This window comes from Grampus griseus, assembly GCF_964374135.1.
Source record: "Grampus griseus genome assembly, chromosome: 7".
NCBI classification, from domain to species: domain Eukaryota; kingdom Metazoa; phylum Chordata; class Mammalia; order Artiodactyla; family Delphinidae; genus Grampus; species Grampus griseus.
Window position 1 is genome coordinate 58,187,496 of NC_139001.1, and position 27,464 is coordinate 58,214,959.

Below are 27,464 nucleotides of genomic sequence, written 5' to 3' on the forward strand. Positions count from 1 at the left end.
AGAGAGAGAGAAAGAAGGAAAAAAGTAAAATAAAAGTCAAGTTATTAAAATAAAAAAGTATTAAAATTAAAAAGTAATAAAGAAAGAGAGCAAGCAAACCTAAAAACAAATCCACTAATGATAAAAGTGCTAAAAACTATACCAAAAAAAAAAAAAGGACAGAACTCTAGCACAAATGGCAAAAGCAAAGGTATACAAACAAAATCACACAAAAAAGCATACACATACACACTCACAAAAAGAGAAAAAGGAAAAATATATTTTTTTTAAAAAAAGGAAGAGAGTATCCAAATCAATAAACAAATCTACCAATGATAATAAGGTAAATACTAAACTAAGATAAACATAAAACCAGAAATAAATTAGATGCAGAAACCAAACCCCAAGTCTTCAGTTGCTCCCAAAGTCCACCTCCTCAATTTTGGGATGATTCGTTGTCTATTCAGGTATTCCACAGATGCAGGGTACATCAAGTTGATTGGGGAGATTTAATCCACTGCTCCTGAGGCTGTGGGGAGAGATTTCCCTTTCTCTTCTTTGTTTGCACAGCTCCCGGGGTTCAGCTTTGGATTTGGCCCTGCCACTGCATGTAGGTCGCCTGAGGGCATCTGTTCCCACCCAGACAGGACAGGGTTAAAGTAGCAGCTGATTAGGGAGCTCTGGCTCACTAAGGCCAGGGGGAGGGAGGGGTATGGAATGCGGGGCGAGCCTGCAGCGGCAGAGGCCGGCATGACGTTGCAACAGCCTGAGGCACACTGTTCTCCTGGGGAAGTTGTCCCTGGATCACGGGACCCTGGCAGTGGCGGACTTCACAGGCTCCCGGGAGGGGAGGTGTGGATAGTGACCTGTGCTTGCACACAGGCTTCTTGGTAGCTGCAGCAGCAGCCTTAGCATTTCATGTCCGTCTCTGATGTCCACGCTGATAGCCGCAGCTCGCGCCAGTCTCTGGAGCTCGTTTAGGTGGTGCTCTGAATCCCCTTTCCTCGCGCACCACGAAACAATGGTCTCTTGCCTCTTAGGCAGTTCCAGACTTTTTCCCCGACTCCCTCCCAGCTAGCTGTGGCGCACTAGCCCTCTTAAGGCTGTGTTCACGCAGCCAACTCCAGTCCTCTCTCTGGGATCCGACCTCTGAAGCTGGAACATCAGCTCCCAGCCCCCACCCGCCCCGGCGGGTGAGCAGACAAGCCTCTCAGGCTCATGAGTGCTGGTCAGCACCGATCCTCTGTGCAGGAATCTCTCCGCTTTGCCCTCTGCACCCCTGTTGCTGCACTCTCCTCCATGGCTCCAAAGCTTCCACCCCCACCCCCACCCCCAGTCTCCACCAGTGAAGGGGCTTCCTAGTGTATGGAAACTTTTCCTCCTTCACAGCTCCCTCCCAGAGGTGCAGGTCCCGTCCCTATCCTTTTGTCTCTGTTTATTCTTTTCTGTTTTGCCCTACCCAGGTACGTGGGTAGTTTCTTGCCTTTTGGGAAGTCTGAGGTCTTCTGCCAGCGTTCAGTAGGTGTTCTGTAGCAGTTGTTCCACATGTAGATGTATTTCTGCTGTATTTGTGGGGAGGAAGGTGATCTCCACATCTTACTCCTCCAGCATCTTGAAGGTCCCCCCAGCTACTATGTTTTTTACTCTTAAGAAACACATGAAATTTAAGAAAACCTTAAATTTTCTAAAATATACCACAAGGTATTAATTACTCACTGAAGTACCAAAGCCCAATACCATATTGGATTTATAGAGTGAAAGTCTCCCAAAATGTTTTATAAATTAATTGGCTGTTTATAAATATAATAATCCTTATCTTTATCTGGGGAGTTATTATTCCTATTTTGAATATGGAAAAAGGGAATAGGTTGACCTCAGCCTTATAAAAGGCTATCAAGTTGTACGGATAGATTGTCTAGCTAATTTTCTCAACTTTACAAGCTGAGAAGAGGACTGTGTAAATTCTCTCCATCAGTCCTTGAATGTTAATTTAAATGTTTATTGAGCATCTAGCTTGTGCCAGACACAATGTTGAACATTAAGCACACAACAGTGAGAAAAAATATGGTTCTTATCCTCATAAAGCTTCTTCTGCTGTGAGAGACAGATGTTAAACATTTAATTACACTTGTGATCAGGATCACATGTGGCTCTCAGAGTATGTATCAAGAGGCTTGATCTTGAGTGGGGAAAATTTCCCTGAGGAAGTCATGTTTCAGCAAAACTCTAAAGGATGGAAAGAACTACTTATATTAAAAGCACATGAAATGAATGGTGCAAGCAGAGGGTACAGTCATGATGAAGGAACTGAGCACATTCAAGGAACTGAAAGAGCAGAATAGAAACTTTAAAAAAACAAAGCATAGGGCTCCCCTGGTGGAGCAGTGGTTGAGAGTCCGCCTGCCGATGCAGGAAACGCGGGTTCGTGCCCGGTCCAGGAAGATCCCACATGCCGTGGAGTGGCTGGGTCCGTGAGCCATGGCCGCTGAGCCTGCGCGTCCGGAGCCTGTGCTCCGCAACGGGAGAGGCCACAACAGTGAGAGGACCGCGTACCGCGCAAAAAAAAAAAAAAAAAAAAAAAGCATAATAAGATATAGATGGGGCAGATTGGCAGGATCTTGTTGATAGTTGTTAAGGATTGGGACTTATCTCATTGACTCTTTACAGTTTTAGACACAATAGGAAAATTAACAACTTGATTTTTTAAAATGAGCAGAAGATCTGAACAGATTCCTCATCAAAGAAGATAATATAGATGGCAAATAAGCATATTAAGAGGTGCTTTGCACCATATGTCATTAGGGAAATGCAAATTAAAACAATGAGATACTACTACATACCTATTAGAATGGCCCAAATCCAGAACACTGACAACAAATGTTGGCGAGGATGTGGAACAATAGGAACTCTAATTGACTGCTGGTAGGAAAGCAAAATGGTACGGTAGTCACTTTAGAAGACAGTTTGGCAGTTTCTTATAAAACTAAACATACTTTTCCCACACCATCCAACACTCATGTTCCTGGGTATTTACCCAACTGAGTTCAAACCATGTCTACACAAAAACCTGCACATGGATATTTATAGCAGCTTTATTCATAATTGCCAAGACACAGAAGCAACCAGACGTCCTTCAGTAGTGGATATCAGCAGCCAGGGTATCCGGACAGTGGAATATTATTCATCACTAAAAAGAAATGAGTTATCAAGCCATGAAAAGACATAGAGGAAACTTAAATGCATATTACTAAGTTAAGGAGCCAATCTGAAAAGGAGGCTACATACTGTATGATTCCACCTATACAATATTCTGGAAAAGCCAAAACTGTAGAGACAGTAAAAAGATGATTGCCAGGGGTTAGGGGAAGGGAGAGATGAATAGGTGGAGCACAAAGGATATTTAGAGCAGTAAAACTGTTCTGTATGATACTGTAATTGTAGATACACGTCATTATACATTTATCCAAACCCATAGAATGTACAGTGAGTGAAACCTAATGTAAACTCTGGATTTTGGGTGATAATGATGTGTCAGTGTAGGTTCATCAGTTATAACAAATGTGCCACTCTGGTGGGGGATGTTGATGGTGGAGGGGAGGATAGAGGAACAGGGGTACGTGGGAACTCTGTACTTTCTTCTCAATTTTGCTTTAAGCGTAAAACTGCTCTAAAAATAAAGTCTATTTTTTTAAAAAAGTTTTAGGAGGGAAATTCATGAACATATTTAAAATTTTAATAGATCACTCTAGCTGCAGTGACCCATGTGGATGAAGATAAAGAGCAAAAATCGGTGCAGAAGAACTTAACTGCAGTGGTCCAGGTGAGAGCCTGGTACTAGTTTGGTCTAGCATGGTGTCAAAGGAGAAAGTGAAAACATGCGGGCCCTAGAGAGAGGCACGTTTCTGTGCCTAAATAAATCAATGAACTGCTTACCCTTAGTTTCCTCACATACTAAAAAAGAGAGGGGGGGCATTTGGGGGTTGCCCAAGGGGCTTCATGATTTAGGAAGAACCTATCACTGAATTATATGTAAGGCAAACCAGAATTAACTGAGCATTTGATACAGTTTTCTTTTGTAATGGCAGCCCTGCATTAGACAAGAGCCATCAGGCAGATTATGATTTTTATGAGAGAATTTAAAAAATAATTTCTGAGGACTCTTTAAATATAATGATCCATTATTTTAGTAATAATCCTAATTGCAGTGATAGTGACCAATAAATATCATAATGCAATCAAACACCTAAAATGGAAATTTCTAGAAACCAATAAAAACATAGTGTTACTTTGAGTTGGATTTTTCTTTTGTTTATATTTCCAACTTTGAGTCTTACTTGGTAATCCCTATGTAACTTTAACAGAGTTTTTTTTGTTTGTTTTTTGCGGTACGCGGGCCCCTCACTGCTGTGGCCTCTCCCGTTGCGGAGCACAGGCTCCGGACGCGCAGGCTCAGCGGCCATGGCTCACGGGCCTAGCCGCTCCGCGGCATGTGGGATCTTCCCGGACCGGGACATGAACCCGTGTCCCTTGCATCGGCAGGGGGACTCTCAACTACTGCGCCACCAGGGAAGCCCTTTAACAGAGTTTTATAATCTTTGGACAGGTATTATTATTCATATATAATGTTCATAATATATATTATAACGTTCTTAATGTTCATAATATGCTAATATTTCTGTTTCATCACCACTGTCTCATTCCTGTTCCTGTTTTCACTGAATGAACAGAAGTAAAAGATGAGAGAGATTTGAGACACCAAAATAATATCTCCTAAGGTCTTGGCTTATTCCATTTCCTAATCTCCCAGGAAAGCTCTTCTAAAAATATTAACATAAAAGTCTGTTAAGGGGTATGCGCGACAAAATGCTAGACAATTAGAGCTAAAAGCTCACTGGTCAGCTAAGTCTTGACAAAGAGCAAGTCTGAGTTTAATAAAACATTTGCATAATTAAAAGACTGGAATAAAACAATGTGTAAATCTAGAAAATTTTGCTAGAGCTGGATAATACTTGCCTAAAGCACAAAAAACTTACTAGTTGAGACAATATTTTCCATTACTAAAGAAAAATCTGCTTTCTGTTGTAACTGAGAAAATTGAGGACAATATATAATTATAATAAATGTATACATTATTTTAATGTTTCGTGCTTTATGCAGAATTGGATATTTAGTTACTGTGATTTTTAAAAAGGTATTGTGGCTAGAAAAAAAAATACAAGTCGGTACCTAAAGTGATACCTGGCTATCCATGATATATGTGTCCAATTCCAATGTTATTTTCTTTCTCAATATTTCATCAAGGCTACATGTAGTTTTAATAGCCAAGCTATCACCTGAATGCTATTAAAGAATAATCATATCTGCTCAAACTTAATTTATATTATTTACCAAGGTAACAGATTCTAATTTTGAGGAAAATTGCTGACCATTTATGCGATCACTAAGAACTAATATTTGGCTTATAAATTCTAATTTCATCTTTTGTACACTGAGGAAAAAGATTAACAATTTTATCCACATCAAGATGCTTGTTTTGAAGGATTGATTCCATCTCTTTGAATAGTTCCTTCTCCAGTTTGCTCATGTTGTCCAACATTGTTTTGGCTTTTTCCTGAACAATTAAAAAATAAAAATAAATAAATACACAGATACACATGTGTGCATGAGTACACACACGAGTCTAACAAAATTCCAAACCACCTCTACACACAAGGTTTGTTCATTCTGGTTTCAACTTCTGGTTCGGTTCCCCTTCTCCTATTCTTTAGATAAAGAAAGAATGAAATTCTTTGGGAAAAATCATTGTTCTAGATTCAGTTAATCTATTAACCACAAACTATAGTTATTTTTAGTAGAAAATACAATAACAATTATGTAGTATTAGTCTATAAGCAAGAAACTTAAAAGACAAATAACAGGTCAACTGAAAATTTGATATTAATTGTGGATGGGGAAGGTTGCTGAAAACTGAAGCTGAAATATTTTCATGAATTTGGATCTTCTACATTTAAAACCAGCATTATCAGATTAAACAAAGGAAATAGAACAGTGACGTTCAAGGGAAAGAGCAACTAAAAGAAAAGTCATTTTCTCTATGATTCCTCCTTGTATCAACAAGAGGGGGAAAAGGTCATGATTCTTATAGAAAGGAGCAATTTTTAAGTTATTAATGAATTACCATCATCAGTTAGAGGGTAGGTACTGACAGAAAAAGTGTATAAGAAGAGAGTTACTAGAAAGTGAGCATAATTTTTAAAATTTGAACCATAATGGGGCAGAACTCCACAAAACAAGGATTCTTAACTTTGACCTATACTTCAGTATGAAATTGTATGCAATTTTTTCTGAAGAAACACTGCACTTCATATCAGTGCAAAAAATGTATTTTATCAATAAATGGTATTAGAATAATTGGTCATCTCTTTGGAAAACGAAGTTAGAACCCTACTTCATAACACCCATAAAAATAAATTCCAGATAAAGAACTAATTTTTTTTCAAATATGCATATATGTATTTGAAAGAAAATACAGAAGTTATATTTATTTTGAGGTGAGGCAGCCCTTTTGAAGCATGAAATCAAGATGCCTTAAAGGAAAAGACTAACAAATGCAACCGATTAAATTTTAAACTTGTCTGACAAAAGAAGTTAAATAAACAAACTGAGATTAAAAATTTGCTACACAACAAAGTTGTTCACATATTTTTGCCTCTTTGAGGCAAAAGACAAAAACAACCAAGAATCAACTGAAAAACAGACTAAGGAAAATAATAGGCAAGTCATTTAAGAGGAAACACAAAGGCCAATAAACATGAAATTTTCAACCTCATTAGTAATCAAGAAATGTTAACTAAACTACCAGTAGGACTGACTCTCCCTAAAACATAAAAGTAGTTATTTACAGAGCCAGGACTAGAACCCAGGTCTTTGACACTTCTTCCCTCAAATCCCATTGTCTTTCCACTACTTCATGTTGTCAATCAACATTTAATACCTATTAAATACAGCCTAAAATAGTAACTGCTTTTAAATTTTATTTCATTATTACTTAGAAAAATGTCAATCAGCAATTTAATTTAGTTTAATGGGCATTTAGTAATAAGTCTACAAAACCCACCTCCCAGAAGCAGTATTTAAGGGGAAAAGGGAGCTAACAACTCTTGAGAACTATCATGAGCAATGAGAGCAGTGCAGAGGCTGCTCAGAAAGGAGGGGAAATCCCTCCAGAGCAGACATTCATGAAACATATCACTGAAGAACTTGAGCAAAGGCAAGAAGAACCAGGGGCTCATCATTTTTCACAGCACTGTGCTGAGTCTGGAGGATGGGCCAAGCCCATGGAGGGAATGACACTTCTGGGCCGGTGCACTGGGTCCTAGTCAGTGCACTTAATAGGCTCCTAGAACAAAACACTTGCCTCTCACTCCATGCCACTAGGCTACAAAAAGGTGTTTACACTGTAGGTCAGAAGTAAAACAAACTGGTCTCAGAAAAAAGCAGTAGTGTCAAGAATCTATAGCAAATAGAGGATCTGTACAGAGCTCTCTGCTTTAAGCATAAGCACGGGGGTGGGCCGGGGGGTGTGGGAGAGAGAAAAGCATGGCAACTATGTAAACATACTACAGAAAAAGGAAATAAGTAAATAATTGCCGGGGAGGAAAATTCATCTAATTCATTTAATGTAGAAAGAATGTAAATGTATATACCTTCACAAAGTAAAAGTTATTATAGGCAATAAAAATCAGAAGCGAAGCTGGTAGAAGCAGGTGAGAAAAGGTATAAGATGACCAATCTTTTCCTTCATTGCAAGGAATGAGTTGAGAGTTCTGAGAAAGGCCTTTAGGTAGCCCTTCCATTTCCTTCTAATCTATTTTTTTAATCTCTGGGGCAGAGACAGAAGAGGGCAGGAAGGCTGAAGAGGTATGAACATTATAAAATTATTTGTCTACCCATCAATCTATCTGTCCCCCCAAATTATATATCTACTTGTTTCTGGAGATGAGATTGTAGGTGATGTGTTTAATCTTTTATTATGCTTACATTTAAAAATAATAAGCATTTATCTTTTATTAAAACTTCAACTCATTATAATAATTATTATTTTAAGTCTATGGGGTGTCAAGTCACTTTCAATTAAAATTAATCTGAGGGTATATGATTAAGAACATTATTTTAGAGATCAGGTTAACTCCCCTCTAGAAGTTTTGTAATTTTTGGTGTGAGATACACTAAGAAAGCCACTTAAACTCTCCAAGTCTCAGATTTCTTATCAGTAAAATGGAAACGATAATAGTACCTACCTGGGACTTCCCTGGTGGCACAGTGTTTAAGAATCTGCCTGCCAATGCAGGGGACACGAGTTCGAGCCCTGGTCCAGAAAGATCCCACATGCCACGGAGCAACTAAGCCCGTGTGCCACAACTACTGAGCCTGCCCTCTAGAGCCCGGGAGCTGCAACTACTGAGCCCACGTGCCACGACTACTGAAGCCCACATGCCTAGAGCCCGTGCTCCACAACAAGAGAAGCCACTGCAATGAGAAGCCCGCGCACTGCAACGAAGAGTAGCCCCTGCTCACCACAACTAGAGAAAGCCCGCACGCAGCAATGAAGAACCAGCGCAGCCAAAAATAAATAAATAAAATAAATAAATTTATTTAAAAAAAATAGTACCTACTTGATAAAGTGGTTGTGAAGATTAAATGAAATATCCCATGTAACAGTACCATGGTTCTTGGTGTATAATAAGTGTTCAATAAATGTTAGCTATTGTTATTATGTTTAATATACTAAATTTCTCTAAATTCGCAATATATTCTTAACCATTTTTTTAACCAAAGTTCAAAAATAATATAGCTCTATTATAGTCTAAGCATCTAAACTATTTTTAAACCTATTTTTATATAAAGGAAAGAAAGCTGAAATTTCAAAGTTCAAAATATGGATTGAATCATATTTTAAGTTATTCTTAATGATAAAACAGAGAATATAATCTAATCATACCTCCTTATTATCTAGTATTTCCAAGGCCTGTTGATGTTTTTGGTAGAGTAGGTGTCTTCTGTCAGGCTTAATGTTAAACTGTGGCTTCTTTTTAACTGAATCTTCAAATGTGGGTGAACTGGTGTCCAATAGTTGTGAAATATTTGGTATAAATATGAAAGGCTTAAAAACAGATCTAGAAGAAAAAGTATTAAGTTTGGTATCTGGGGATATAAAAATATTCAGCCGAAAAAAAAATATTCAGCATTATTCTAAATCTTCTAAGATTCCCTTTAATTTCTACTAATTTATAACATACTAATTGTTCCTGTCATACTACTTATACCCATGCCTGTCTTCCCTGGTACACTGGGATCTCCTTTTGGGGCAAGGGATCATACTTTATTGAGCCTTATATTCCCATGAACCTAACAAAGGGCCTGGCATATAAACAGTGTCAAGTAAAATTATAGTTCATCATTTTCTACTGCAAATTCCACAGTTGGAGGGTAAGAACAATCCTCAATGTAACAGATTGAGCATTAGGATTTGGGATGAAAATAAGCAGCAGTATTAATAAGGGATTCACAAGTTTTATTCCTTTTTCTGGAAGATATCTTTAATAATATGAAAGATTATAATACTAAGAGGTAGTGAATATAAGATCACTTCTAAATGTAATGTGCATTAAGTTTTATGAGACACCAATGATTTAAATCAAGGTAGTCTGTATATATCCTACTTAAGATATAACTTGAACTATTGATATTTTGTTTTACACGTATGTATTTTCTAGATCATTTAACCTTTTTACTCTTACTCATCATCTAATATTTAATACTGAAATCTGCATTAGAAAACCAATCTACTTTTTTTTTTTTTTTTCTTTTTGGTACGCGGGCCTCTCACTGTTGTGGCCTCTCCCCGTTGCGGAGCACAGGCTCCGGACGCGCAGGCTCAGCAGCCGTGGCTCATGGGCCCAGCCGCTCCGCGGCATGTGGGATCTTCCCAGACCGGGGCACGAACCCCCGTCCCCTGCATCGGCAGGCGGACTCTCAACCACTGCGCCATCAGGGAAGCCCCAATCTACTTGTTTTTCTTGACAATTTTAAATATAGTTAGGGAAAGAGGGAGTAGGGATAACTGCGTACCAGAAACTATAAACATTTTCGTCCCATATGAATGAGAATAGTTATGGCAATGATACACATAGGAAAATGGCAGACTAAAACCTGAATAGAAAATGCATTCAAAAGACTTCTCTGGTGGCGCAGTGGTTAAGAATCCGCCTGCCAATGCAGGATACAGGGGTTCGAGCCCTCGTCTGGAAAGATCTCACATGCCACGGAGCAACTAATCCCGCGTTCTAGAGCCAGCACTACTGAGCCCATGTGCTGCAACTACTGAAGCCTAGAGCCCAAGCTCCGCAACAAGAGAAGCCACCGCAACGAGAAGCCCGCGCACCGCAACCAGAGAAAGCCTACGTGCAGCAATGAAGACCCAACGCAGCCAATAATTAATTAATTAAAAAAAAAAAGAAAATGCATTCAAAAATTATTGTGGTATTTGTGCAACAAAAATTTAGCCTGACAAAATCATCACCAAACTAATGACTCTACCCTACCCCTGACCCCCTGCCTGGTTTATAGTATTTTGTGACTTTACCTCTCAGGATCAGGAGTCCCTGTAAGGAAGTGGATGCAAGGAACGTTGGAGTCTTGAGGTAAAATAGAAACCATGCTTGCAGTGGTCAGGAATTCTCCCTCCATATTAATGCCACTTGGTTTATCTCGGAGAATTTCCATCATTGTTTCAAAGGTTATGTTTCCTAGGGAAATGAATTTTAAGACGATCAAATACATATGCATTTGCAGGTTGGCATCCTGCAATTATGAACTGCTTTCTCTATTGATAATACATAATATGAGACACTGGTCTAGGTATAAATTAAGTAAGACTGACTATAAGCAAATCTTGTACCATAACTGTTAGACTCACTGCACTGTCCCAAGGAAGATTTTTTTCTAATATAAAATATACAAAATCTCAAAACATTATAACAGGTTAAATCTGTTATTTCCTAAGAAGATGAAATCAATAATGCAAAATACACTCAATCTCACTGCCCTTCCAAAAATTTTTAAGAGGTATGTAGTTAACAATTAACTAATGACAATAATAACTATTATCTGAGTCTATCCATTCTGGGAACCAAATATTAAGAGAATATTGTGCTTAGTTTCCAATATTATACCAGATGTTCTTTACAAAATAACAAATTATTTTTCCTGTAATATAATTGCTATGCCTGACATTAATACTCTTGTATGAAAGTGTGAACTGTAACCTGAGTGGGAATGAAGGAGGCAAAAGACATTATTGGCTAATGGAATTTGTATGTACATAGTTCCACTGGACTACTTTAAAAATTTAAATGTCCATCATGTGTAATGAAAATAAATGGCATTATATTCTGTTTTCTGCTTTCATAGGTAAAGTTTGATATTTTAAGGAGATTTTTTTGAGAAAAATAGAAGAAAATCTATCTCTTTAGCAAACACAACATGTCCATGAGAACCTCAGAATCCCATATTTGGAAGGCATTTCCACCAAAAAATTTTAAAAGCCAATCATGCCCTCAGACAGCTCTGTTTCTTTCTATATATATCCATAGTCAAAGATGTGATTTAGGATCTATCTCATGACAAGATGAATAATCTTACCCTTCCACAATGCAGTCCTCCAAAAGTAGCCAAAATATCTTCTACTCACATGATAATAATTCTCTTCTCCAAAATTTATGACTCAATCCTCCCTGAATCACATTAGGACTCCTTCAAATTAAAACTTACTACTAAGCTTAACTTAAATAAACTTTTCCTCTCCATCTGTCTTTTGTCTGTATTGGTCCTATCTTTTGTTTATCTTGATCCTATCTCTGCCATCAGATTATAAATTCCTGATCTTTTGTCTGTATTGGTCATATCTCTGCCATTAGATTACAAATTCTCTCAAGACAAGAATGGGATTTTCTCTGTTTAGTTCTCATTCACTCAACAAATATTTATTGAACACCTATTAAATGCCAGGCACTGTCCTAGGCAATGGATAGATAGATAGACACAGACAGACAGAAAGACAGATATTGATAGATTTAGACATGGATATACAGCTCTGTGAATATAAAGAAATGAAAGTCCCCTGATCCAATTTCAATTAAGGTAACCACAGTTAACAATTCAAAAAGGATTTCTCCTGGGACTTCCCTGCTAAGACTCCACGCTCCCAATGCAGGGGGCCCAGGTTCGATCCCTGGTTGGGCAACTAGATCCCACATGCATGCCACAACTAAGAGTCCACATGCTGTAACTAAAAACAAAAGATCCCGCATGCCACAACTAGGACCCGCTGCAGCCTAAATAAATAAATAAATAATAAATAAATAATTTTTTTTTAAAAAAAGATTTCTCCTGAAGAGTTTCAGAACAGGTCTGAAATTTTTTCTTTGAATAAATGCAAGAAATTCTCATTATCAGAAGAAAATTGGTACCAGAAAATAGCCACTTAAAGCAACATATTTAAAATAAGAATCAAAACTTCATGGTATGTAGTGGAGGAAAAGGATTGGCTGGATCTTTAAAATGAAATTAAAATACAAAAATAAGTTTACATAAGCTTATAGTTAACAAAATTTAGGTTAAAATTTTAATATGCTAATTCTTAGAACAAAGAATGAAACAAGTGTAATTTTTACAACAAAATGGTAAGAGAATTTGACTTTGACTATTGCAGAATGATCATACAAATAATGATTGCAAAAATATATGAGGACTTCATCAAGTTTCTCAAGTCCCTCTCTTAATTCTTTTTTTTTTTTTACTGTATAATAATTTTATTTTTTTCCTTTTTAAAAATTTTTTGGAGTATAGTTGATTTACAATGTTGTGTTAGTTTCAGGTGTACAGCAAAGTGAATCAGTTATACATATACCTACTTTTTTTTTTTTTTTTTTAGATTCTTTTCCCATGTAAGCCATTACAGAGTATTGAGTCGAGATCCCTGTGCTATACAGCAGGTTGTTATTAGTTATCTATTCTTAATTATTTAACATTCAAATCATTTTCTTTTGAAGCACTTTGTTGTGTTACTGCTCTCAGTTTTTCTTCAGTTGTCAATAGGTCTAACTCTCTGTTCATTTTTTATTTGCCAATGGCTTTGTATGTGACCTAATCAGTATCTAATGTTAATTTCATGGGCTTCTGGAAATCTTGCATCTTTTGTAAGACTTTCAGTTTGTATTTTATTTGTATTGTGTTAATAATCATTAAGAGACATCAACAAAAATATTGACGCAAAGAAGAGGAAGGATAGTGTTAAATTGGGAAAGATATTTGAATGAGGACAAATTTTATAAATAGATGGTTCATCAGTGATTATCTTTATGTTTAAGACTACCTTTGCTTCCTTATGCAACCCCTGTAACTTTGGGGCATCAGACTGAAAATTCAGATAAAATGGACATCCCTCCTACCATCCATCACAACTTGCTGCAATCTTTGCTTCATTAACCAGCTGATATATGACTAAAATGAGGTCATTTTTTTAAAGTATCTACATCTCCCCAATTTTCTTATATGACCTCCTAATTTTTCATGCTTGTACAAAGTTTATATTCCCCAAAGTATAATTCGACAAGAAAATTAAAATAGGATCACTAACATATAATTACTTACCTGAAAAACCAAAGAGAATAGATTTTAAAACTATGAAAAAAAATAGACTATCAATGAGGTGTCCCATTAAATAAGTAAAAACACTCAACAGCTTTCTTATAGATCAAAACCAACCAATTAACAAACATAATAGAAAAATATTCCATTCACATTACCAGTAAAAAAATATTAAATATCCAGAAAAAAACTTAAAAGTCAAGTGGAAATCAGTAATCTAAGCTTCCACCTTAACAAACTAGAAAAAGAAGAGCAAAATAAGCTCAAGGCAAGCAGAAGGAATAAATAATACAGATAAAAGCAGAAATCAATGAAATTGAAAGCAGAAAACAGAAAAGTCAATGAAACAAAAAGTGGTTCTTTGAAAAGATCAATAAAATTGACAAACCTCTAGCTAGACTGACAGAAAAAGAGAAAACACAAATTACAAAATTACCAATATCAGAAATGAAACAGGGGTATCATGACAGACCCTGCAGACATTAAAAGCATGATAAAGGAATACTATGAACAACTCTATACCCATAAATTAGCAACTTAGAAGAAATGGACCAATTATTTGAAAAGCACATATTACCAAAACTCACTCAATATGAAATAATTTGACTAGCCCTATATCTCTTAAAGAAATTGACTTTAAAACTTCCAGAAATCTCCAGGCCCAGATGTTTCACTGGAGAATTCTACCAAACATTTGAGGAAGAATTAACTCCAAATCTACACAACCTCTTCCAGAAAATAAAAAAGGAGGGAACACGTCCTGACTCATTTAATGGGGCAAATATTACCCTTATACCAAAACCAAACAAAGACAGTACAAACAAACCAACACAGACCAATATCTCTCATGAATACAGATGCAAAATCCCTCAATAAAATATTAGCAAAGAGAACCCAACAATATATAAAAAGAATTATATACCATGACCAAGCTGGGTTTATTCCCAGGATACAAGGCTTGTTCAATATTAGAAAATCAATGTAATCTATCATATCAACAGGCTAAAGAAAAAAGAGAATCATATCAACTGACACAGAAAACGCATATGACAAACCTCAGTATCTATTCATGATAAAAACTCTCAGCAAACAAGGAATAGTGGAAAACTACCTTAACTTGATTAAGTTGACAAAGTACATCTACAAAAAGCTACAGCTAATACTATACTTAATGGTAAATGACTAAATGCTTTCCCCCTAAGACTGGGAACAAGGCAAGGATGTCTGCTCTCACCATTCTTATTCAGTATAATACTTGAAGTCCTAGCCAGCACAATAAGGCAAGGAAAGGAAATAAAAAGCATACAGATTGGAAAGGAAGAACTAAACTGTCCCTATTTGCAGGTGGCATGATAGTCTATACATAAAAATCCCAAGGAGTCTAACCAAAAAAAAAAAAACCCCAAAAAACAAACCTCCTAGAACCAGTAAATTCATTTAGCAAAGTCACAGAATACAAGATCAACATACAAAAAAGTAATTAAAACAATCTGAAATTTTGAAAAGAAGTTCTTATTAAGAAACAATTTGTTTAGGCTCTATAGAAGAGAACTAGAGACACTGTTTTCTCATTTAGGTTGAAACTGCAAATTTTGTAGGTCCAACTTCACTTATAGAATCTATTCTAAAGAAGTAATTTTGAAATGCAGACAAACTTAATAAATAAGATGTTCACATGATTTACAGTGGTAAAAGGGAAACAACCAAATAGTGAACAATACCATTTGTGTCCTCCCCTCCACCAGTTACTATGTTCCAGAAGGTCACAGACTGTATCATGTCTGCCACTATGTGGCCCCATGCCTAGCACAGAGCAAGTGTTTATAAAAGATTTCTTTAACAACAACAAAAAATGTCAATATGGAAAACCTAGACAAATAAAATTACAAAAGTCTACTTAGAACAGAAAAGAAAAATTCAATAAATGGACAACCATATCTTGTTCTTGACTAGGAAGGCAATATTATTAGATGTGAATTCTCCCCTAAAATAATCTATAGTTTTAATTCAAATCCAATCAAATCTCAAAAAGATTCTTTGGGGAGAAGCTGGAAAAATGATTGTAAAATTAACCTTGAAAAATGAACAGTCAAGGATTGTCAGGAAAATTCTGAAAAAGCAGAATAATGAGGAAGTATTTGTCTTACCACATTAAAAAAAAAACCCTGTAAATTCATTCATATCGTCCTTTGGCTCATAAAGCAAGTATTGAGCACTTATTATGTATACTTACACGGTTCTCAATGAAACTGGACAAATACAGTAATCTAATTTACACTTGGGTTTACTTAGGAATTTAATATTTGATAAAGCTGGTTGGCGTTTCAAATCAACAGAAAAGATAATTCATTTAAAATGTGGTGTTGAGATCACTGGGTAATCATTTGAGAAGTGAGGAAAAAAACAATAAGCCTAATTCATATTTTATTTTAGTATAATTTCAGAAGAATTATAAATTTTAAAAATAAAACTATAAATATAAGATGTAGATAACCATTTCTGGTACAGTGAAATGGCCATTCTAAAAGCATGACATCAATGCTAGAAACCATATAAGAGCAATTCCACATGGGACAGAATCAACCATTTTATTATTACTTTTCTATTTATGCCAGCTATTGTTTTTCCCTTTTTATCCTTTCTTGCCCTCTTTTGAATTTAACAAGTATTTATTATTCTATTTCTCCCCTGTTAGCTTATTACTTATATATTCTTTTATTATTTTCTTTGCTTTTTTTTTTTTTTTTTTTTTTTTTCTTTTTCGGTACGCGGGCCTCTCACTGTTGTGGCCTCTTCCGTTGCGGGGCACAGGCTCCGGACGCGCAGGCTCAGCGGCCATAGCTCACGGGCCCAGCCGCTCCGCGGCATGTGGGATCTTCCCAGACCGGGGCACGAACCCGTGTCCCCTGCATCGGCAGGCGGACTCTCAACCACTGCGCCACCAGGGAAGCCCTATTCTTTTATTATTTTATTAGTTTCTCTTGACTTATTACAGTCTGCCTTAAATTAGTTCTTCACCACTTAGTTAACGCAAGGACCTTGTAACACTTTAACTCCAATTATTCCTCCTGTTTTTAGTGCTATTCTCATACATTAATTCTGCTGTGTTCATCTGGGTCCTCTGAGAAGCAGATGCCACAACGTGAGATTAAATGTACAAGGATTTTATGAGGGAAAATGCCTATGAGAGAAAATGGGGAGGAAGTTGGACTGTGACAGAAGTCCGAGCCTGGCTTTACTAGAGAGGGAAGAAAGGTTGGGTGAAAGTGACCTAGACTGCAACGCCACCTAAGGAAAGCTTTGCAAGGCCCTTAGGGAGTCTTTGACCCAGAGTCGGCCATCAGAGGAGTCCAATGACCCCAGGAATGGGCCTACCTTAGTCTCCCTGCTGCTTTCAGTCATTGGCCAGGAGCAGCCTGTGGGAAGCGCAGCCTTGGTACTACATGAATTCAATGCACAACAGAATTTGAGCACTGCAGCTATGGCCATTGGTCATAAAATTATTATTATTTTAAACACACAATATTCATTTAGTTTCACGCACGTATTTACTGTTTCTGTTGCTCTTCATTCACTCCTGCTTACCTTGCCTCTATCAAAGATCATTTTTCCTGCCTGAAGAATGGCCCTTAGTATTCCTTTTAATGCCAGTTGGCTAGTGACAAATTTTCTCAATTTTATTTCAACTTTACTTTTGGAGGATATTTTCAGTGGGTATAGAATTCTAAATTGGTAGTTATTATCTTTCTCCATCACTTTACAGATGTCATTTTATAGTCTTCCAGATTCTTTCTCTTTTGAAAAGTTATGTCAGTCTTATAGTTGTTCCTTTGAAGATAATATATATTTTCTCTCTGACTGCATTTAAGATTTTCTGTTTATTTTCCCCTTTTAGCAATCTCACTATGATGTGCCCAGGTGTGGTTTCCTTTTATTTATTCTTGGGATTTGCAGAGCTTCTTGAAGCTGTGGCTTGATGACTTTTATTAGTTTGGAAAAATTCTTGGCCAGTATCTCTTCGAATCTTGCTTTTGCCCCTCCATATTCTCTCTCTCCTTTCCTGCTGGGACTCCAACTACATATATATGAGACCTTTCAGTGAGTCCTATATGGCTCTCACACTCTTGTTGATATTTTCCAAAATCTTACCTCTGTTTCAATCAGGGAACTTTCTACTGATCTTCCAGTTCACTAATTTTTTTCTTCTGCTATGTCTAATCTGTTGTTAAACTAATCTATTGAATTCTTTTTTTTTTTTTGCAGTACGCGGGCCTCTCACTGTTGTGGCCTCTCCCGTTGCGGAGCACAGGCTCCGGATGCGCAGGCTCAGCAGCCATGGCTCACAGGCCTAGCCGCTCTGCGGCATGTGGGATCTTCCTGGACCAGGGCACGAACCCACGTCCCCTGCATTGGCAGGCAGACTCTCAACCACTGCGCCACCAGGGAAGCCCCTAATCTATTGAATTCTTAATTTCAGTTATTAGAAATTTACAGTTCTATTATTTCCATTTTGTTCTCTTTTATAGATTTCAGTTCTCTGATGAAATTCTCCATCTTTTTGTCTAATTTTCTTGAACATATAAAACATATTACTTTTAAAGTCTATATCTGATAAAACTAATTTGGGGATAACCAGTGGGTCAGTTTCTACTGTCTGCTTTCTCTTGATTTTCAATCACTTGGTCCTATTTCTTGACATGTCTGATAATTTTTTATTGAATGTTGGACACTATAGATTAAAATCTGTAGAAGCACTGCATGATATTTTCCTCCACAGAGTATTTAATTTTCTTCTGGCAAACAGATGGAATATAGGTAGATTACCTATTGATCCAGCTGAGACTGGTCTATTCTGTTTGTTCTTATTCCTAAAGTGTAGCCTTTCTGGGGTTTTAACTGAAAGCCTGGGGTATTTCCCAGGCCCCTTCTTCTTGGTTGTTCATCAAATCCAATTTTTGTCCCTAAGGCCTTGTGAGACTGCCAAAATCTCTACTTAACGTTTTAAGCTCTTGGTAACTACTCATCCTACAGAGTCTCATCCTACATATGCACGGCTTAGAAGTCAGCAACTGCTTTAAGGAGAAATTGTGACATATGGAAGGTCAGACTCTTCTCAGAGTGCACATAGTCTTTTCCCAATCTCCTGGATCTAGGCCCCTCATATCCTAACCGTTTTGGGTGTTCACCATGCCTTCAAACAGTGGGTTTTATTTTCCCAGCTTTTAGTTATTCTTGGGGAGAGGTTAGTCTCGTACTAGCTACTCCCTGTTAACCAGAAGCAAATGTCCAGCTTTGTGCTTTTAACCACTCCAATTTTATGCCTCCCGTTTATTAAATACATCAGTCTCTTTTTACCCTCAAGTAGTATCAATTTCTGAATAACAGTAATGAATGTGGTAGACCCATACTGTAACAAGTACAGTTTAAAAAAATAACACAAAACATATAGTTCCTGTCAGCGGATAAGATATTTTCAGATACTTTGTATGGAAATGTTTAATTACTTCATTAAAATTAGTTCTAAAGAAACAAATAACTCTCATTTAACATAGTTGGTTGACCACAGGTATGTTTTTCCTCTCTCCCCAAACCCTACTACAATGACAGCAAAGGAATAAAAAATGAAATTACTCACAAAGACAAAGAAAGCATGAAGAGCAAGAATTTCCCCCCATCCCCATGATATATGGGAATAATTAAAAGAACAAAAGCTTACATCAAGTCTGCACCCAAATTGTGATTTTTGTGACATTTCAAATTAAAATAAAATTGATTTCCATATAAAACAGTCTAATGTTCCACCCTCAGTTAATCACGCAAACTTCTGTTTTATGTTAATAGCAAATTTTCACTTTCTACATAATATAGCTATGACTTCAAATTCAAGAAAAATAATGTATAGATAACTTGTTACAGGAGCAATATCTTTCTGTTAGTTTTGAAAAAATCCAGGAAGAAAAAAAAAAGGATACACCTGAAAACAACCCTTAATATTAAAACTAAACAATAAAGCAAAAGCCATCCACATCTATCACACACATAGCTTCTGCACCTAGTGAGATTTTAGAATGATTCAAATATAAATTCCTGTAAATGGCAAGTTTTAACAAAAACAGTGTCAGAACCATAACACTGCAGTAACACAGGTATTATGAAAATGTTTTCTGTAGTCAAAACCTACAATTCTCAAAATGAAAGAAGGATTTACATGATCACTTGAGTAGGATAACTATATGTAATCCACTTGTAAGCACTGAATAAGTACTGAGACTGCAATGGCAGGGTTCACTACAATGAATGCAAAACACAGGGTACAATTTCACTGCAATTTAAACTAGTTATTTAAAATACAAGAGTGAATATAGATACAATTTGGATATACATGCAGCACAGTTAATAGCTATCAGGTAGGAATAGTTGTAAAGAACAGAGGTAGGCTCTTCCATCTAGAAGACTCATAGGAAGAATTAGCCATAATGTACTAGTAGACAATTTTCTATAAAAGTACTGGAAAGACATTTATTCTTTTGGCAAAGCACAGAAAGTGGGATGAACTATACTTCATACTTAAGGGAAAAATAAGTTTCATGTCAGATGCATCTATTACTATAATATTTTATGCATTTCAAATCTATAATTCAGTTATTTTGTAGTTAAATATAACAGAATTAATTATCATGATACAGTGGCTAATTAATTTATAATTATTTCTACCTATTTTTTCTTCCTTTCGTTCGATCACCCTAAACCTTATGATTCTTGACATTTTCCTCTCCGCCTTAATTATGTGTTGTTATGCTTCATTTTTTAAGAATACCTGCTAATTTTATGTCTTAAGCCTTTAGGTTTATTGCCAGAAAAAAAGGATACAACAATGATCTTTGTTAAACTACCTGCAAATTACAATTTAATTCAATTCAACTAATAATCCTTTGTTAATTCAACAAAAAAAAGAAACTTATTAAGCACACACACACTAGTGCAAGACACTGAACTAGGTGCTGAGAGGAATATAAGGACAAATGAGAGTCCCTTTTTTTTCAATTTCATACAGGAGACAAATGAAGAGCACAAACACAACTTCCTCTTTTGTAAAATGAAGATAATACCTACTTCACATGGTTGCTTAAAGAAAATAATGTAATCACTTTGCACAGTGTCTAGCCTTTGATACACTTTTTTAATAAATAGGAGTAGGTGTTGCTGCAACCAGTACTCTGTCTCTACTTTTACAACAACAGTAAGCCTAAAATCAAAATCCTTAGAATAACATATTTTAGCATTTTCTACATATATATCTATATGAAAAAAGATAGTTTAAATAACCTACTTATAAAATGGCAAACTAATATTAAGAAACTTTATAGGAAACTTTTCAAATGATGACATTCTTCTGGAAATTAAAATATATTAAATACTTTGAAAACAATGATGTTAAGGCATTCTAAAAACATTCTGTCACAAACTTTTTTCTGCTATACATATAATTAATTTGTTTAATGAATACCTGAGAAGCAAGTATCAATCACTGACTTATCTATCTCTGAGTAGTTGCTTTCTGATTGATTTATAGAACCATTTTATCCTTCAAGTGAAGGAAGATAAATCAGTCACAGATTTTTATTAGTGGAAAGACCCTTTTAGCATTTATCTGCCACCCAATAATCTTCTAAATAAAAGTTATTTTTCTGGAATTATTTGGAGGCGAATAGACAAAGGTACATTACTAGTAATTTTTTAAGAGTTAGTAGTAACCAAATATAAAAATGGGGAAAAGATATATTAAGAACAGGAAAGTTATTTAAAAATTATAAATTAACATAAGAATATGGTTAACCTCACTAATAGGAGAAATATATTTTAAAGTAATAACATGCCAATTTTGCCTAAAAATTTAACAAGATGGCATAAAAACAATATCCTATATTGGTAAATATATTAGAAAATGGGCACTCAAATATTACTGGTGGAAATTTAAATTGATGCAACTTTTCTGGTGGTCATTTTGGCAATGAGTTTCAAAAGCCTTAAAACATGCACATGCTTTGACCCCACATTCTACTTGTAGGAAATTATTCTGGGAAAATAAACATGGATGTGAAAATAAAGAAGCTATAAGCATATTGTATAATTTTAAGTGGTAGAAAACTAAAAACAAACTAAATAACAGAGAATTTGTTAATTAAAGTATGATTCATACAATCAATCTTTACTATATAATGATAAAATACAACCACATGGAAATAAATAATATACCAAAATAATAGAATACCATGCATCTGTTAAAAATGAGAAAGTTCTATATATATTAAAATAGAATGATCTACATTATATATTGGTAACTAGAGAAAACTTATGTGCAGAAGAGTGTGTATGGCATGCTACCATTTCTGTAAAAAGGAGAAGAATATCTATACATATTTGTTTCATTAAGCATACATCATCTCTGAAGGCATATACAAGGAAATGCCTGTAGGAAAAAGGACTGAACAGGGGCATGTTAGAAGGGAGAGGCTTCACTGTATATACTCTTGTATACCTCTGAATTTTGAATCATGTGAATATATTTATTTTTATAAGTAAAAGAATGTCATAGAATATTAAATGACATGGGAAGGAGTTCTGCTTTCATTTAGGCTGAGTAAGCTTCCATCATACTAACCCTCCCTCAGATAACTATAAACTTGGGACAAAATACACTAAGGCTCTTTACTGTGAGCAAAAGCAGGAAAATTCTGGAGGAGAGGTGACACTTGGAAGACGGGATGAAGCACAGAATAAATTTCCCATTTTTGTTACGGCTTTAGCCTAAGGGAAGGCCACGGTCAATGCTGTGCAATGTGGCGCAGGTAGTTATAGAAAACCTTGGTCTTTCTGGCCTGAAGAACCAGAGGCCAACTACCGGTACTAGAAGGTGAAGGGAGAATCGCAGAAAGGAGAGAGTTATAGAGAGGAACCCCCAAATTCTTTGTAAAAAAAAAAAACAAAAAAACTGTGCCCAAATCTCCATCTGTTTCATGAATCAGCATATGTGGGGGAGAATGATAGCAGCTCAGCTAAAGATAAAAGAACGAAACTGGAATTTGAGCTGCTGACCAGGAGACAGACTTTGCAGACAGAACACAACCAATTCAATTGCTAAATCAAAAGTTATTGATATTTCTTCCTAGGTGAGTTTTGGTGATTGGTGGCTTTCAAGGAATTGATTCATTTCCTCTAAGTTACTGAACACACTTAGAGCTGTTTATAGCGTTTCCCTATTATCCTCCTAATGTCTATGGGGTCTATAATAATATCTGTTTTCCTGACATGTAACTTGTGTTTTCTTCCTTTTTTTTTTTTCTTTGTGGAGCTGAGTGTTTCAATTTATTAATCTTTTCAAAGAACCAGCTTTTAGTTTGATCCATTTTCTCCACTGTTTTGTTGTTTTCAATTTTATTGATTTCTGCACTTTATTATTTCTTTCTTTTCTTTCCTTGGGATTTTTTTTTCTTTAGTTTATTAAGGTGAAAGTTTACATTGTTGATTTGAGACCTTTCTTATTCTCTAATATAAGCACTTAATGCTTTAAATTTTCCTGTAAACACTACTTTTGCTGCATGCTATAAATTTTGGTATACTGATTTTCATTTCATTCCACTCAAAATATTTTCTAATTTCCCTGGAGACTTCTTTTTTGACCCATACATTTAAAGTGTGTTGTGTGGACTTCCCTGGTGGTGCAGTGGTTAAGAATCTGCCTGCCAATTCAGGGGACACGGGTTCGAGCCCTGGTCTGGGAAGATCCCACATGCCGCGGAGCAACTAAGCCTGTGCGCCACAACTACTGAGCCTGTGCTCTAGAGCCTGCGAGCCACAAATACTGAAGCCCACGCGCCTACAGCCTGTGCTCCACAACAAGAGAAGCCACCTCAATGAGAAGCCCGCGCACCGCAACCAAGAGTAGACCCCGCTCGCCGCAACTAGAGAAAGCCCGTGCGCAGCAACGAAGACCCAATGCATCCAAAAAAAATTAATTAATTAAAAAAAAATAAAGTGTGGGCTTCCCTGGTGGCGCAGTGGTTGAGGGTCCGCCTGCCGATGCAGTGGACGCGGGTTCGTGCCGCGGAGCGGCTGGGCCCGTGGGCCATGGCCGCTGGGCCTGCGCGTCCAGAGCCTGTGCTCGGCGGTGGGAGAGGCCACGGCAGTGAGAGGTCCGCGTACTGCAAAAAATAAAAATAAAAAAATAATAAAGTGTGTTGTGTGATTTCCAAGTATTAGGGATTTTCCAGATATCCTTATGTAACTGATTTCAAACATAATTTTATTATTGTCAAAGACTGGACTTTGTTATGTCTCTTTTTAAGATTTGTTTTATGATCCAGGATATGGTCAACTTAGTGTATGTTCCATGTGCACTTGAAAAGAATGTGCATTCCACTGTTGTTGGGTGGAGAATTCTATAAACATCAGTTAGATCCAGTGGTTGATATACTGTTCAATTCTTTCATATCCTTGCTGATTTTCTGTCCACTGGTTCTTCCCATTACTGAGAGAGAAGCATTGCAGTCTCCACCTATAATTGTGGAACTGTCTACTTCTCCTTTCAGTTCTGTTAGTTCTTACTTCATATATTTTGAAGATTTGTTGTTAGGTTCATATACATTTACCATGGAGAAAATAATAACCCTGAAATGACCCTTTTTTGATTATGTGATATGTCTCTCCCTGGTAATGTACCTTGCTCGAAAGTCTACTTCATCTAATATTTATATAGCCAACCCAGCTGTCTTTTGATCAGTGTTTACATGCTATAACTTCTCCCATTCTTCTACTCTTCGCCTACTTAAAGTGAGTCACTCATACACAGCATATAGCTGAGTCATGGTTTGTTTTTTTTACTTCAGTCTGACACACTTCATCTTTTAATTGGTATGTTTAGACCACTTAACAATTAATGTAATTATAGATACGATGAACTTTAGATCTACATTATATTGTTTTATGTTCGATGCTTCTATTTTTATTCTTCCATTTCCCCTTTCCTGCCTTCTTTTTGAATATTTTCTTAGTATTCCATTTTAATTCATGTGTTGGGGTTTTTTTTACTGTATCTTATTACATAGCTTTTTAAATAGTTGCTCTAAGGCTATAATATACAAAATTCAATTATCTGTTTACTAGAATCAATATTTTACAGCTTTAAGTACAATGTACAAACCTTAACACCATATGTACTCCCCTCTTTATACTGTGATTATCATGTGTATTATAGGAAATGTAATTTTGGCTTATAACTGTTAGACATATTATTAAGGTCTTAAGAGGAGAAACATGGTATTATATTTACCCCAATATTTACCATTTCTGTGGCTCTTCCTTCATCTCTGAAGTTCCATGTTTCGCTGTGCTATCACTTCCCTTCTATCTAAAAAAATTCCTTTAGCATTTCTTTTATAGCAGGAATACTGGCAACAAAGTCTCTTAGATCTCCCACATGTCAGGATGTTTTTATTTCACCTTCATTCCTGAAGAATATTTTGTCTAGATACAGAATTCTTTTCTTTCAGAGCTTTAAAAATGTTGTTTCACTGCCTTTAGGCATCTATGGCTTATAATGAAAAACACACAGGAATCATTTTTTACCTATATATAATGTGTTACTTTTCTTTAGCTGCTTTTAAGGCTTTTTGTCTTTGGTTTTCAGCAGTTTGTGCATTTAGGCATAGATTTCTTTTCATTTATCTTGTTTGAGGTTTGCTAACTTTCCTGAATCTGTAAATTTAAGTCTTTTGCCATTTTGAGAAGTTTTCAACCATTATTTATTTAAAAACTTTTCTGCATCACACTCTTCTCTCCTTCTGAGACTCTAATGACTCTAGATGTTTAGATATTATCCCACAGTCCCTAGGGCTCTGTTCTGTTTCTTTGTTTCAATTTTTTTTCTCTCTGTGTTCATATTAGATAATTTCTACTGATCTATCTTCAAATTCACTGACACTTTCCTCTGTCATATCCATTCTGCTATTGAGCCCATCAGAGGAATTTTTTACTTTGGTTACTGTGTTTTTCAATTATAAAATTTCCATTCAGTTCATTTTTATAGCTTCTACTTCTCTGCTGAGATGCTCTACTTTCCCATTCATATTGGGAGTGTTCACACTTAAAATAGCTGCTTTAAAGTCTTCATTTGAATGGCACAAATGAACCTATCTACAAAACAGAAACAGACTCATGGACATAGAGAACAGACTTGTGGTTGTCAAGGGGGAGAAGGTTGGGGGAGAGATGGAATAGCAGGTTGGGGTTAGCAGATGTAAGCTATTAAACATAGAATGGATAAACAACTAGGTCCTACTATATAGCACAGAGAACTATATTCAATATCCTATGATAACCCATAATGGAAAAGAATATTAAAAAGAATATATATATATAGATATATATATACGTTTAACTGAATCACTTTGCTGTACAGCAGAAATTAACACAACATTGTAAATCAACTATACTTCAATCAAAAAAATAACTGAATAAAGTCTTCATTTGATAATCCCAACATCTAGATCATCTTGTGGTTGGTATCTATTGTCTTTTCCCTTCCAAGTTGTTGAGATTTTCCTGGTTTTCATATATTGGGTAATTTTGGATTGTATCATTTAGATTATAACATTATGTTATGAGATTTTGGGCCCACTTTCTGTCCACACCCAGTGCATAGTTCCAGCAATCATACTGTTTGAAACCAGGCCAGGTGATATGGAAGGAAAAAAACCATGAAACTCACTGCTGGATGAATTCATACTTTGGGTTCTGGTTTCTTTCTCCTATTGCCTGTTCCTTTTTACATTTAAAGGTCCTCAGATAACTGTTCCATACAATATTTCCAGGCTTTTGGTTATATTCAGAAAAAGAGATAGAATAGAGTTTACTTACAGCATCTTATCTGGAACCTGAACCAGCCTACATTAAATGTTAATGAACTATAGTTTCTAATTAAAAGGCAAAACTTATCAGAATGGTTTAAAAAAAAAAGATTAAACCGTATTTTTTTTTACAAGAAATGTGCTTTAAATATAAAGATACAGATAGTTTGAAAGCAAATGGATAGGTGAGTATATGTCATATAAACAGTAAACAGGGGCTTCCCTGTTGGCGCGGTGGTTGAGAGTCCACCTGCCGATGCACGGGACACGGGTTTGTGCCCTGGTCCGGGAAGGTCCCACATGCCACAGAGCGGCTGGGCCTGTGAGCCACGGCTGCTGAGCCTGCGCGTCTGGAGCCTGTGCTCCGCAACGGGTGAGGCCACAACAGTGAGAGGCCCACGTACTGCCAAACAAAACAAAACAAAACAAAACAAAAAAACCCAGAAAACTGGGCTAAAGTTGACTTCAAGACAAACAGTATTAACAGTGAGAAATAATATTTCATGAAGAAAAGGGCCTGGGCTTCCCTGGTGGCGCAGTGGTTCAGAGTCCGCCTGCCGATGCAGGGGACGCGGGTTCGTGCCCCGGTCCGGGAAGATCCCACATGCCGCGGAGCGGCTAGGCCCGTGAGCCACGGCCGCTGAGCCTGCGCGTCCGGAGCCTGTGCTCCGCAACGGGAGAGGCCACGACAGTGAGAGGCCCGCGTACCGCAAAAAAAAAAAAAAAAAAAAAGAAAAGGGCCAATTCACCAGAAAAACAAAACAATTATAAATGTGTATGTACCTAATAACAGACGTTTAATATATATTAAGCAAAAACTGACAGAATTAAAGGGAGAAACAGACAATTCCATAAACATAATTGGAGATT

The 27,464-nt window shown here is 36.4% G+C and overlaps 1 protein-coding gene across 3 annotated transcripts in view; it reads right to left on the reverse strand.

Moving 5' to 3' along the window:
- Positions 1–2,780: 2,780 nt before the first annotated feature.
- The window catches only part of SCRN3 (secernin 3), a 37,147-nt gene continuing 12,463 nt past the window's right edge, over positions 2,781–27,464 (reverse strand). The window contains exons 6-8 of one of the 3 annotated variants that reach the window (XM_082657721.1): positions 10,625–10,787; positions 8,981–9,155; positions 2,781–5,590 (exon numbers count right to left, since the gene is read on the reverse strand). In XM_082657721.1, coding sequence (XP_082513847.1) covers positions 5,420–5,590; positions 8,981–9,155; positions 10,625–10,787 — 509 coding nt within the window. In that variant the 3' untranslated portion in view covers positions 2,781–5,419. Of the gene's footprint in view, positions 5,591–8,980; positions 9,156–10,624; positions 10,788–26,459; positions 26,560–27,464 lie in introns of those variants that run through there. The other 2 variants (XM_082657722.1, XR_014296958.1) reach the window with 2 other exon arrangements.